General features: G+C 45.9%; 1 protein-coding gene across 1 annotated transcript in view; it reads left to right on the top strand.

Moving 5' to 3' along the window:
- LOC132764900 (uncharacterized) overlaps positions 1 to 13,842 on the top strand; it is a 28,273-nt gene that overhangs the window by 12,585 nt on the left and 1,846 nt on the right. The window contains exons 6-8 of the mRNA XM_067472913.1: positions 4,090 to 4,193; positions 4,503 to 4,674; positions 13,246 to 13,355. Coding sequence (XP_067329014.1) covers positions 4,090 to 4,193; positions 4,503 to 4,674; positions 13,246 to 13,354 — 385 coding nt within the window. The 3' untranslated portion in view covers position 13,355. The remainder of the gene's footprint in view (positions 1 to 4,089; positions 4,194 to 4,502; positions 4,675 to 13,245; positions 13,356 to 13,842) is intronic.

Below are 13,842 nucleotides of genomic sequence, written 5' to 3'. Positions count from 1 at the left end.
TGGAGTGCAACAGCTTGGTAGAGACTAAAACGGTCAATTACTGAGAGTGACAGTTTGCAATCTGCCTCTAAGGAAAGAGGTTGGTCAAATTGTTGCAGCCATTTACCAGGATTCCATGAGATCCGTGGAGAAGGAAGAAGACAGAGACAGCTTAGCAAGTTTCCAGTATTTATTCTTACCCGGGGTAAGGGTGCTCAGCTTCCCCAAAATGGCTGATGAAGCACAAAGCTCTGTCCAAGTTAGCCCGGTATTTATAGATAGAATTACCAGTTTGCACATGCGTATACCAACTCTGCCACATACACAATACATAATCATTAACCAGAATTCTTATATAAGAACACTTTTGGCAAATCATCACGACCCCAAATATTTGTCTTTCCATCAACCTTTAGCCTTATCCCCAGATGACATGTTTACGTGTTCCTAATTTTCTTAGATCTTAAAATGAATCATAACTTCATATATATATATGTTTTTAACATAAAACTTATTCAAAGTAATTTCCTTATTAATTCTTCTGTAATTATTTTCATAATCTTGTTTTCCTGGAATTGGTCATTTTATAGAATGTGTCTGAAATTACCTGCTATTTACATCAAATAGACAGGAGATGGCGCTCTCTCACTATATGACCTTAGATGTTCCAGTCTTGGATCAATATTATCGATTTACCTTATACGTTAGGCCTCTGGCCTTCTATGTTTAGCCTAAAATCAACCTTCGGCTTCTTCAAATATTTGTTTATGGAACAAGCCACCCCGACCTCTTATTGATTCATACCATCTGCTGATTTTCCCTTACTCTAAAAATCTCCTTTCAAGTGTCAGAACTAAGGTAGGACCTTCTGTTTCTTAAATTCATTTAAATTATAATTATTTTCTCCCTAATGACTGCCACAGAATGAAAGCTTATGGAAAAGCATAAGTTTTGATTTCCATTCTATTATCACTATATTTCAATTCTATAGCTAGATTTGGAATAAGTTTTCATATATATGTGCGAGTGTGTCTGTGTGGTTTAGTAATCTATTGTATTTTATGTTCATTTTGAATTTGTTGTACCCTGCCTTAAGCCATCAGGTGAGGGTGGTAAGAAATAAAAATTATTATTATTATTATTATTATTATTATTATTATTATTATTTGTAGTAGTAGTAGTAGTAGTAGTAGTAGTACAGTGTTCCCTCGCTACTTCATGGTTCACTTATTGTGGACTCGCTGTTTTGCAGTTTTTAAAAAAATATAAATTTAAGTAGTGAGGGAACACTGAGTGTTAGGGATTCCTCATCTTCGGATGAGGAAGGGGAGCAGGGAAGTGCTCAGGAATTGGAGGAAGAAGAAGAATCAGGCGATGAGGGTTTACAAGTGCCCACATTTCTAGAGAGATGAAAAGATACAGAGCACAGACGGCGTTCAGCTAACGCTGAGCTAATTGAGAGACGCCCTAGCACCTCCTGCATGGGGAATTCAGGACTATAAATCAGAAGCAGGAGCAGTCAGTTTTCGCTGGTAACAAGAAGAAGCTTCTTCTTCCCTCTGGGGGTGGCAAAAAGAGAGAGAGCACAGATGGCATTCAGCTAGGATAACTGCTAAAAACGCTGAGCTAATTGGAAGACACCCTAGCACCTCCTGCATGGGGAATTCAGGGCTATAAATCAGAAGCAGAAGCAATCAGCTTTCGCTTGTAACAACGACCCTGATACTGATGTTTTCACTCCAGTGGAATCTGCTTTGTATCTGCTACTAAGAACTTAGTTCATTGTCCATTGTCTGATGGAAGACTGGTGTTTCTTTTGGACTTCGTAAGAGACGTTAATTTGTGTCTGGATTACAACTTCTTTGCTTTCCTTTGCACTTTTCAATTGCATTTGCTTATTCTTTGTGTTTGCTGAAGGAAATCATTTTTCTTTTACTTTCAACATTGTCTAAAGGCTGTTTTTGAAGGGCAACTCAGAACAGAGAGAGAGAGAGAGAAGCACCTGATCACCACTTGGGCCTCTTGCTGAAGCTTCTTTTTCCCTCCGGGGGTGGCGAAAAGAGAGAGAGCACAGATGGCGTTCAGCTAGGATAGCTGCTAAAAACGCTGAGCTAATTGGGAGACACCCTAGCACCTCCTGCATGGGGAATTCAGGACTATAAATCAGAAGCAGAAGCAGCCAGCTTTCGCTGGTAACAACGACCCTGATACTGATGTTTTCACTCCAGTGGAATCTGCTTTGTGTCTGCTGCTAAGAACTTAGTTCATTGTCCATTGCCTGATGGAAGACTGGTGTTTCTTTTGGACTTCGTAAGAGATGTTAATTTGTGTCTGGACTAAGACTTCCTTGCTTTCTTTTGCACTTTTCAATTGCATTTGCTTATCCTTTGTGTTTGCTGAAGGAAAGCATTTTTCTTCTACTTTCAACATTGTCTAAGGGCTGTTTTTGAAGGGCAACTCAGGACAGAGAGAGAGAAGGAGAGGCACCTGATCACCACTTGGGCCTCTTGCTGAAGCTTCTTCTTCCCTCCGGGGATGGCGAAAAGAGAGAGAGCACAGATGGCGTTCAGCTAGGATAGCTGCTAAAAACGCTGAGCTAATTGGGAGATGCCCTAGAATCTCCTGCGTGGGGAATTCAGGGCTATAAATCAGATGCAGGAGCAGTCAGCTTTCGCTGGTAACAATGACCCTGATACTGCTGTTTTCACTCCTATGGAATCTGCTTTGTGTCTGCTACTAAGAACTTAGTTCATTGTCCATTGCCTGATGGAAGACTGGTGTTTCTTTTGGACTTCGTAAGAGACATTAATTTGTGTCTGGATTAAGACTTCCTTGCTTTCTTTTGCACTTTTCAATTGCATTTGCTTATTCTTTGTGTTTGCTGAAGGAAATTATGTTTTTTAACTTTCAACATTGTCTAAGGGCTGTTTTTGAAGGGCAACTCGGGACAGAGAGGGGGGGGCACCTGATCACCACCTGGGCCTCTTGTTGAAGCTTCTTCTTCCCTCCGGGGGTGGCGAAAAGAGAGAGAGCACAGATGGCATTCAGCTAGGATAGCTGCTAAAAACGCTGAGCTAATTGGGAGACGCCCTAGCACTTCCTTCGTAAGAGACATTAATTTGTAGACAAGGGCAACTCAGGACAGAGAAGGGGGGACACCTCATCACCCTCTGGACCTCTTGCTGAAGCTTCTTCTTCCCTCCGGGGATGGCGAAAAGAGAGAGAGCACAGATGGCATTCAGCTAGGATAGCTGCTAAAAACGCTGAGCTAATTGGGAGATGCCCTAGCACTTCCTTCGTAAGATACGTTAATTTGTAGACAAGGGCAACTCAGGACAGAGAAGGGGGGACACCTCATCACCCCCTTGGCCTCTTGCCAAAGCTTTTTCTTCCCTCCAGGGATGGCTCTTCTTCCCTTCTTACCCTCTTTACCTTCCTCTTTCTCCTCGTCACCACCTGGGCCTCTTGCTGCCGCTTGGACCCCTCCATTGAGGAGGCGGCAGAGGCGTCATGAGGCCTAAGTAGCGGCAAGAGGCCCAGGTGGCAATGAGGAGGAGGAAGAGGAAGGTAAAGAGGGCGAAGAGGGAAGGGGAGGGGGCATCCCTACTTTGCGGAATTTCACTTATTGCGGGTGGTCCTGGAATGTAATACCCACAATAAGCGAGGGACCACTGTAGACTAAGTATTATTATTATTATTATTATTATTATTATTATTATTATTATTATATCAGTCTAGAATCCTAAAGTGAGAAGGGAGCCCAAAGGTCATTCAGTCTGCCAGGCAGGAGGACACAACCCAAACCTTCCTAACAGATGGCAATTGAGCCTCCAGAGAAGGAGACTCGCTCCTGCAAATTTCCAGGCATAAGCCTCTTCCGCTAGAATGGGAAGGATCTCCAAAGGCCATCCAGCTCAACTCCTTCTCTTTCCCTCTTCTCCCATATAACATTGCGTTACCTGATCTGTAGTACTCTAGACCGAAGAGTTTCCCATTTAATTCCCATTCCTGGCAAAACTACATTCTGCATACAATTTGAAACACTGACTTTTTGGACTATACCTTCCTGTGATTTCCTGTCTTTCTCATCATGGTTCCTGCTTTTCTCAGGTTCAGTGCTGCGGAAGGATTTGCTTGTGTCAACGCAGAACAGGGACGTCGTTCCTGCCGGGATTACAGAGTCCGCTTTACCTGCCCTCCGGAGTTCTGCTCAGGTGAGCCTACCTAGGCGGGCCTCCATTGCATCTACACCGCTGAAATAATGCAGTTTAATCCAGGATTATGTGGCAGCCGTGTCACTCTATTATCAAATGGCCTCAAAACCTCCAAGGTGCTTTGATCCTTTCAAACACTGGAGACAAGGAGATTGTTCAACGGGTTTATTTGATCAATACACCCTTCCGGGTGAATAGTAGAAAGTGCCATGCAAAACTGAGATGCCATTTAAACTTTCCCCTCCTGTGCCTGCTTGTTGCTAAACATTTTCCTTTCCAATTCTCATCCTTATTCCATTTCTCCTTTAGGATGCACAACCCGTTGGTTTGATCGGGATGACCCTTCGGGAAAGGGAGACTACGAACTCATCGTCGATCTCAGGAAAGAATATCCGAACGAGATCTGTGACAACCCCTTAGCGATCAGCGTCCAGACGTTGGATGGGACTCCTGCCTCCCAGACTGGACAAACGTTTGCCGTGTAAGCAACCCCTTCTCGTTTCAAGTTCTGACTAAAATCCAGAATGGTTTCAATGACTTGGGAACCATTGGCTGGGTGGGTACATTATAGGCTTGGGTAACCGCGGAAAAATTTGGTTCTAAACTCGTTTTGTTTTTAGGGGGCCCTTGGGTTTCGTTTTTTTTTTAATAATTCCAAAATTTTCCTTTTAAAAATTTCGAAATTTACGAAATTTTGTAAAATTACGCATCGATTCGTTAATGGCGGACGAGATTGCGCAATATGCTGAAAAAACCTCCAAATGGGACAGGGGGAACTTCTGAAGCTTCCCTCTCCCTCTGTTGTTGACTGTTGGTGTGATAAAACAAACAACAACTATAAAACTTGCACCAGACATGCGAAAATAATTATGAAATAATTTTGAAATAATTTTGAAATAATTTCGAAATAATTACGAAATAATTACGAAATAAATTGAAAAAATTGTTTCGAATCCTAATTACTCCTCACACTATTCCTGCATGGCTCAATATTGGATGGTAAGCTAACGAATTACGAAATTAACGAACGAAACCGCCCAAGCCTATTATCTAGTTGTCAGATTGCCCAAAGGCCTGGTCCCTTAACCACGTCTTTACCTTCCTCCTGAAGGAGAGGAGGGATGTTGATATCCCCCGGGAGTGAGTTCCACAGGTGAGGGGCCACCACTGAGAAGGCCCTGCTCCTCGTCCCCACCAACCTCACTTGTGATAGTGGTGGGGTCAAGAGCAGCCCCCCCCCCCAGGTGATCTCAAATTCCGAGGTGGGATGTAGAGGGAGATACGTTCGGACAGATACACTGGACCGGAACCGTACAGGGTTTTGTAGGTCAAAACCAGCACCTTGAATTGTGCTCAGAACTGAACCGGCAGCCAGTGGAGCTGACACAACAGGGGGGGGTGTGCTCCCTGTATGTCGCTCCGGTGAGCAATCTGGCTTCTGCTCGCTGGACCACTTGAAGTTTCCGAACAGTCTTCAAGGGCAACCCCATGTAGAGTGCGTTGCAGTAGTCTATTCGGGATGTGACAAGAGCGTGGACCACTATCTAGTAGGCTTGGGTAACCACGGAAAAAATTGGTTCTAAACTTGTTTTGTTTTTAGGGGGCCCTTGCGTTTCGTATTTTTTAATAATTCCGAAATTTTCCTTTAAAAATTTTCAAAATTCGTAAAATTACGAATTGATTCGTTAATGGCGGACGAGATTGCGCAATATGCTAGAAAAACCTCCAAATGGGACAGGGGGAACTTCTGAAGCTTCCCTCTCCCTCTGTTGTTGACTGTTGGTGTGATAAAACAAACAACAACTATAAGACTTGTACCAGACATGCGAAAATAATTATGAAATAATTACGAAATAATTTCAAAATAGTTACGAAATAATTACGAAATAAATTGAAAAATTGTTTTGAATTTTTATTACTCCTCACACTATTCCTGCATGGCTCAATATTGGATCGTAAGCTAATTTAAATACGAATTAATAACGAATTACGAAATTAACGAACAAAACCGCCCAAGCCTACAAGAGAGCCATTGATTATATTACTCAACGGATCGAGTAGACCTTCCAGGCAGCTCTTGATCAGCCAAAGAGCGCCACGGATCAAGGGAACAGGTGGCTGGTTTTGCAGCAGCCAGGATTCCGGCGACATCTTCCCTGTCAAGCGGAGTAAATCGGTCAAAGATAGGCCCACTAAGCGGCCACAAAGTCTCGAGCTCACTCAAGGTATCGACTGCCGAAGCATGGTGATTTTATCAGTGAAAATCTTCTGGAATGCCACTGCTGTAAGAGCCGTGGTTGCTGGGTTCTAGACTGCAGAACACAAGAGGCAGTCCCTTGCCTTTCCCCGGTCTGTTGAGGCAATAATTTCCTTTTCGCTGATGGGAAAGTGCTTTGCAGAGTTTCCTCATTCTGACCCTCGTGAGCGTGAATGTCGACTTCCGTTCTCGTATTCTCCAGCCGAGGGGAAAAATGGGGAAGAACCTTCGTCCGTGGAGAGGGCACAGATTTAGAAAGAAGTCTGACTTGGAAGTCTGACTTGGCCACGGTGGTACACGCTCTGGTCACATCCCGCCTTGATTACTGCAACGCTCTCTACGTGGGGCTGCCCTTGAAGACGGCCCGGAAGCTTCAGCTAGTCCAGCGCGCGGCAGCCATGTTACTAACAGGAGCAGGACGCAGGGAGCATACAACGCCCTTGCTATTCCAGCTCCACTGGCTGCCGATCTGCTACCGGACCCAATTTAAGGTGCTGGTGTTATCCTACAAAGCCCTAAACGGTTCCGGCCCAAAATACCTTTCTGACCGCAACTCGGCCTATGAGCCCACGAGGGCCTTGAGATCGTCTGGGGAGGCCCTTCTCTCGATCCCGCCTGCTTCACAGGCACGTCTGGCGGGGACGAGAGAGAGGGCCTTCTCGGTGGTGGCCCCCCGGCTGTGGAACACCCTCCCGGTTGACATCAGACAGGCGCCCTCCCTTATGTCCTTCCGAAAGGGCCTAAAGACATGGCTATCTGAGAAGGCATTTAACTGAGTGCTACACTAATTGGTAATGACAATCTGGAACGGAATATGGATTACGAGATTGGTTATGATTTGACGACGAGACGGAGCGGATTATTTAGTGTAATTATATTATTGTGTATTAGTGATATGTTGATTTTTCGTTATTGCCTTATTGTGAATTGTCTTTTATATGTTGTACACCGCCGTGAGTCGCCCTAGGGCTGAGAACGGCGGTCAACAAATGCAGCAAATAAATAAATAAATAAATAAATAAATAAAGACAAAGGGATTTGAGGTTCGGGGGGCTTAATGTCACGCCATAAGTGTGGTATACAGCCCTGTCTGACACCCTAGAGAGCAGCAAAGTGCATTCATACGGACTTCCCAGTCAAACCATTGAACCACTCTTGTTTTTAGGAGGTCCTTTTTAATGGGTTGCTGTGAATCTCTTGGACTGTCTGGCGACGTTCCAGCTCTGGTTTGTCAAGGGTGGGAGGAGCAAGCTTGATTAGCATTGAGTAGCCACAAAGTTTGCGAGTGAGGGTATCTGCATAGAGGGAGCCTGGCTCTTTCTGCCTGGAGGCAGGGACGGCTCATCCATTATGCGAAGTAAGCGGTCGCAGAACACTTTTTTTTTGCCAGGGGTGCAGAGGCATCTCTGTAAATGCTAGGCCTGGGTAACAACGCAAAAATTTGTTTCTAAAATCGATTTGTATTTGGGGGGGTTTTGTGTTTCGATATTTAAAATAATTAGAATCATAGAATCATAGAATCAAAGAGTTGGAAGAGACCTCCTGGGCCATCCAGTCCAACCCCATTCTGCCAAGAAGCAGGAACATTGCATTCAAATCACCCCTGACAGAACGATCCAGCCTCTGTTTAAAAGCTTCCAAAGAAGGAGCCTCCACCACACTCCGGGGCAGAGAGTTCCACTGCTGAACGGCTCTCACAGTCAGGAAGTTCTTCCTAATGTTCAGATGGAATCTCCTCTCTTGTAGTTTGAAGCCATTGCTCCGCGTCCTAGTCTCCAAGGAAGCAGAAAACAAGCTTGCTCCCTCCTCCCTGTGGCTTCCTCTCACATATTTATACATGGCTATCATATCTCCTCTCAGCCTTCTCTTCTTCAGGCTAAACATGCCCAGTTCCCTAAGCCGCTCCTCATAGGGCTTGTTCTCCTTTAAAAAAGTTCAGTATTTACGAAATTTTGTTAATATTAACGAATCGATTCGTTAAGATGGCGGACCCCCCCGCGCATGCGCAAATTACCCCCGGAACTTCGTTATCAAGACGGGGGTCGATTCGTTAGGGTGATAACGAATCGATTCGTTAAAAAAGAAATATTTATCAGAAATATTTGAAAATGGAAAATTAACAAAAAACTTGCCCTCTTGTGGAGCAAACACTGCCACAGGACAGGGACAAACGCACACACAGGCACACAAGATTTTGAATTTTTTGAAGAATTAAAGAGAAATATTTATCAGAAATATTTAAAAATGGAAAATTAACAAAAAGCTTTCCCTGCCCTGTTGTAGGGCGAAAACAGGGCAAAGCCTCCCCGCTGCTCCCAGCCCAGGTCTCACAACCGCCCTCGCTCTCCCAACAACAATGAATGAATCAATGTGAATGAATGAATGCAAGCAATGAATGAATCCAAGCAATGAATGAAAGCAAGAAATGAATGAATGCAAGCAATGAATGAATCCAAGCCAAGCCAAGCCAAGCCTCCCTCCCGAACCTCCCGTCTCCTCCCTCGCCTTCGCAATGAGCAATGCAGCCACGCGGAGCCGCTTTTAAAGGGCAGTTCGCCCAATCACAATCAGCCACGGTGCTTGGGAGCGCAGGATTGGCTCCCGGCGCACCCAGCATCCTCCATCCCTTAAACGTCATTTCCGAAACGGGCGGAAGCTCGTAAAAAGGATGGAGGATGCCGTTTCGATATTGAAAAACCCTTCCGGGTTTGAAAATATGTTTTGAAATCATTTTGTAATTGTTAAAAATAACGAATATTTAACGAATTACAAAATTAACGAACGAAACCGCCCAGGCCTAGTAAATGCCCCTCGGCCGCCACTTGAGGAGCGCCCCCTCAGCTCACAACAGCCCTAGCAGTCCGGGGGGAGCCTTGGCTTTCTTGCCTCGTTGCTGGGCGATCCTCTTCCCAAAGGGGCCGGGCCCTTGAGCCTCGCCTAGCCCCTCTCGTTCCTGCTCCACGCGGCCACCGGGTGCGCGAGCAGAGCCGGCGCTCAACCGTTCTCTGCGTTCAATCCCTTCCCCATGACCGGCTCCCTTTCCCGATCCCCCGGCACTCCACCCGCCTCCTCTCCTCTCCCCAATCCGCGGGGTAGGCCAAGGGGCGGAGCCGCCGCGCCTGGCCCGCTTTGGGTTCGGAGGCGTGTCTGAAAACCCCAGCGTGCGCATCAAAAGTCACCTCTTCTTCTGACTTTCTCTTCAGCCATTGGGACCAAGAGAGAGAGAGAGAGAGTCCCTCCAGCTAGAGGTATCTCCCACCACCGCTCCCTCCTTTGTTTTTGCGCCTACCTTCAGGAAAGGTAGGCATCTCCACCTCTCTCTCTCTCTCTCTCTCTCTCTCTCTCGGTCCCAATGTCAGGAGAAGAGATGACTTTTGGTGCACACGCCGGGGTCTTCAGGCACACCTCCGGACCCAAAGCGGGCCAGGCAAAGGAGCAAGTGCGGCAAGTGTCGTTACTCGGATGTATAGTTCACCTACAATCAAAGAGCATTCTGAACTCCACCAATGATGGAATTGAACCAAATATGGCACACAGAACTCTCACGACGAACAGAAAATATATATCAATGATTGGTCACGGGGGGGGGGGGGGGGGCAAAATACTGTTGGCTTACCGTTGAAAATTACCTAGGGCCGCCTCTGTTTGCGAGGTGTTAATTGGCACTTGGTTGTTTGTTGTCTGGAGTTCCCCTGTTTCTGAGTGGTGTTCCTTTATTTACTTTCTTGATTCTGGTGATTTGTAATACTGGTAACCAGATTTTGTTCATGTTCGTGGTTTCCTCCTTTTTGTTGAAATGGTCCACATGCTTCTTGAGGATTTTAGTGGTTTCTCTGTGTTGTCTGAGATGGTGGCTGTCCAGCATTTCTGTGTTCTCAAATAATATTCTGTGCCTAGGTTGAATCTCACAATGCCAGGACTCTGCCGGTACACAGGCAGAGATGAACCCAAACAAACACCCAGCTTGTGTCAAACTGTTTAATTAAAGCAGCGATTACTTTCTGGCTGTTTTCATAGTTGAAATGTAAAACATAAAGATGAAACAGGGGAACTCAAGATAGCAAACAATCAAGGGACAGTCAACACCTCCAAAACAGAGGGTGCCACCTGCCACAATGCCAGGACTCTGCCGGTACACAGGCAGAGATGAACCCAAACAAACACCCAGCTTGTGTCAAATTAAAGCAGTACTTACTTTCTGGCTGTTTTCATAGTCCAAATGTAAAATATAAAGATGAAACAGGGTAACTCCAGATAGCAAACAATCAAGGGCCAGTCAACACCTCCCAAACAGAGGGTGTCACCTCTCACAATGCCAGGGCTCTGCCGGTACGCAGGCAGAGATGAACCCAAACAAGCACCCAGCTTGTGTCAAACTGCTTGCTTACACAAGCTGGACTCTGCCAGGACTCTGCCGGTACGCAGGCAGAGATGAACCCAAACAAACACCCAGCTTGTGTCAAACTGCTTACACAAACTGGACTCTGCCAGGACTCTGCCGGTACGCAGGCAGAGATGAACCCAAACAAACACCCAGCTTGTGTCAAACTGCTTACACAAGCTGGACTCTGCCAGGACTCTGCCGGTACGCAGGCAGAGATGAACCCAAACAAACACCCAGCTTGTGTCAAACTGTATAATTTAAAGCAGCGCTTACTTTCTGGCTGTTATCATAGTCCAAATGCAAAACATAAAGATGAAACAGGGGAACTCCAGGTAGCAAACAATCAAGGGCCAGTCAACACCTCCCAAACAGAGGGTGCCACCTCTCACAATGCCAGGACTCTGCTGCTACGCAGGCAGAGATGAACCCAAACAAACACCCAGCTCGTGTAAGACTGCTTAATTAAAGCAGCACTTACTTTCTGCCTGTTTTCATAGATCAAATGTAAAACATAAAGATGAAACAGGGGAACTCCAGGTAGCAAACAATCAAGGGCCAATCAACACCTTCCAAACAGAGGGTGCCACATGTTACGGTGCCAGGACTTTGCCGGTACGCAGGCAGAGATGAACCCAAACAAACACCCAGCTTGTGTCAAACTGCTTACACAAGCAGGACTCTGCCAGGACTCTGCCGGTACGCAGGCAGAGATGAACCCAAACAAACACCCAGCTTGTGTCAAACTGCTTACACAAGCTGGACTCTGCCAGGACTCTGCCGGTACGCAGGCAGAGATGAACCCAAACAAACACCCAGCTTGTGTCAAACTGCTTACACAAACTGGACTCTGTCAGGACTCTGCCGGTACGCAGGCAGAGATGAACCCAAACAAACACCCAGCTTGTGTCTAATTTAAAGCAGCACTTACTTTCTGGCTGTTTTCATAGTCCAAATGTAAAACATAAAGATGAAACAGAGGAATTCCAGGTAGCAAACAATCAAGGACCAGTCAACACCTCCCAACAAAGGGTGCCACCTCTCACAATGCCAGGACTCTGCCAGAACACAGACGGAGATGAACCAAAACAAACACCCAGCTTGTGTCAAATTAAAGCAGTACTTACTTTCTGACTGTTTTCATAGTTCAAATGTAAAACATAAAGATGAAACAGGGGAACTCCAGATAGCAAACAATCAAGGGCCAGTCAACACCTCCCAAACAGAGGGTGCCACCTCTCACAATGCCAGGACTCTGCCGGTACACAGGCAGAGATGAACCCAAACAAACACCCAGCTTGTGTCAAACTGCTTAATTAAAGCAGCACTTACTTTCTGCCTGTTTTCATAGATCAAATGTAAAACATAAAGATGAAACAGGGGAACTCCAGGTAGCAAACAATCAAGGGCCAATCAACACCTTCCAAACAGAGGGTGCCACATGTTTCGGTGCCAGGACTTTGCCGGTACGCAGGCAGAGATGAACCCAAACAAACACCCAGCTTGTGTAAAACTGCATACACAAACTGGACTCTGCCGGTACGCAGGCAGAGATGAACCCAAACAAACACCCAGCTTGTGTCAAACTGCTTACACAAACTGGACTCTGCCAGGACTCTGCCGGTACGCAGGCAGAGATGAACCCAAACAAACACCCAGCTTGTGTCAAACTGCTTACACAAACTGGACTCTGCCAGGACTCTGCCGGTACGCAGGCAGAGATGAACCCAAACAAACACCCAGCTTGTGTCAAACTGCTTACACAAGCTGGACTCTGCCAGGACTCTGCCGGTACGCAGGCAGAGATGAACCCAAACAAACACCCTGCTTGTGTCAAACCGCTTACACAAACTGGACTCTGCCAGGACTCTGCCGGTATGCAGGCAGAGATGAACCCAAACAAACACCCAGCTTGTGTCAAACTGTATAATTTAAAGCAGCACTAACTTTCTGGCTGTTTTCATAGTCCAAATGTAAAACATAAAGATGAAACAGGGGAACTCCAGGTAGTAAACAATCAAGGGCCAGTCAACACCTCCCGAACAGAGGGTGCCACCTGTCACAATGCCAGGACTCTGCCGGTACGCAGGCAGAGATGAACCCAAACAAACACCCAGCTTGTGTCAAACCGCTTAACTAAAGCAGCACTTTAATTAAGCAGGACAGATCTCAACACTAGACTCCTACCAAGGCAGCCTAGAATCACATTGGCCTTTTGAGCTGCAGCATTGCAGTCTTGGCTGTTCAGTTCTTAGTTTTCTCACTCAGCAATCCCTTTGGTCCTGCTTCCAGTCTGAACCTACTAGTTGAGATGACGGGTCAAGATCAGCTTTTCTACTTTCCTATTTGGCCGGCTTGCAAATAACTAAGGAAGGGGTGTCAGCATCTCATCACTGTGGTCACAATGCTTTCAGGTTCAGCGCCGCCGAAGGCTTTGCCTGTGTCAACCAGGAGCAGACGCCGGGGAGAAAATCCTGCCTAGACTACAAGGTCCAGTTCACCTGTCCCAAGAGCTTCTGCTAAGGTGTGTCTGCGAGGGAGATTTTCGGTTCATAGATGTGGGAGGGGCCCTCAAAGGTCATCCAGACCAACCCTTTCTGCTTTATGGAGACCTGAATGAGCCACCTGCAGTCTTTGATCCTCTGTCTGTCTGTCTGTCCGTCCGTCCATCCGTCTATCCAACCATCTATGCGTCTATCTATCTATCTATCTATCTATCTATCTCTATCTCTATCTCCATCCATCCATCTATGCATTCATCTGTCTATCCATTTACTTGTCTGCCCATCCTACATCCCTCTTATCTATCTATCTATCTATCTATCTATCTATCTATCTATCTATCTATCTATCTATCCATCTATCCATCTATCCATCTGTCCATATATGAAACCATCTGTCTATCCATCTAACTGTCTGTCCATCCATCCATTCATCCATTTATCTATCTGTCTCCCTGTCCATCTATGCACTTATCTATCTATCCATCTATTTACCCATCTATCCATTTG

Source organism: Anolis sagrei, chromosome 13 (assembly GCF_037176765.1).
Source record: "Anolis sagrei isolate rAnoSag1 chromosome 13, rAnoSag1.mat, whole genome shotgun sequence".
NCBI lineage: Eukaryota > Metazoa > Chordata > Lepidosauria > Squamata > Dactyloidae > Anolis > Anolis sagrei.
This window is presented reverse-complemented; position numbering and strand designations above follow the sequence as displayed.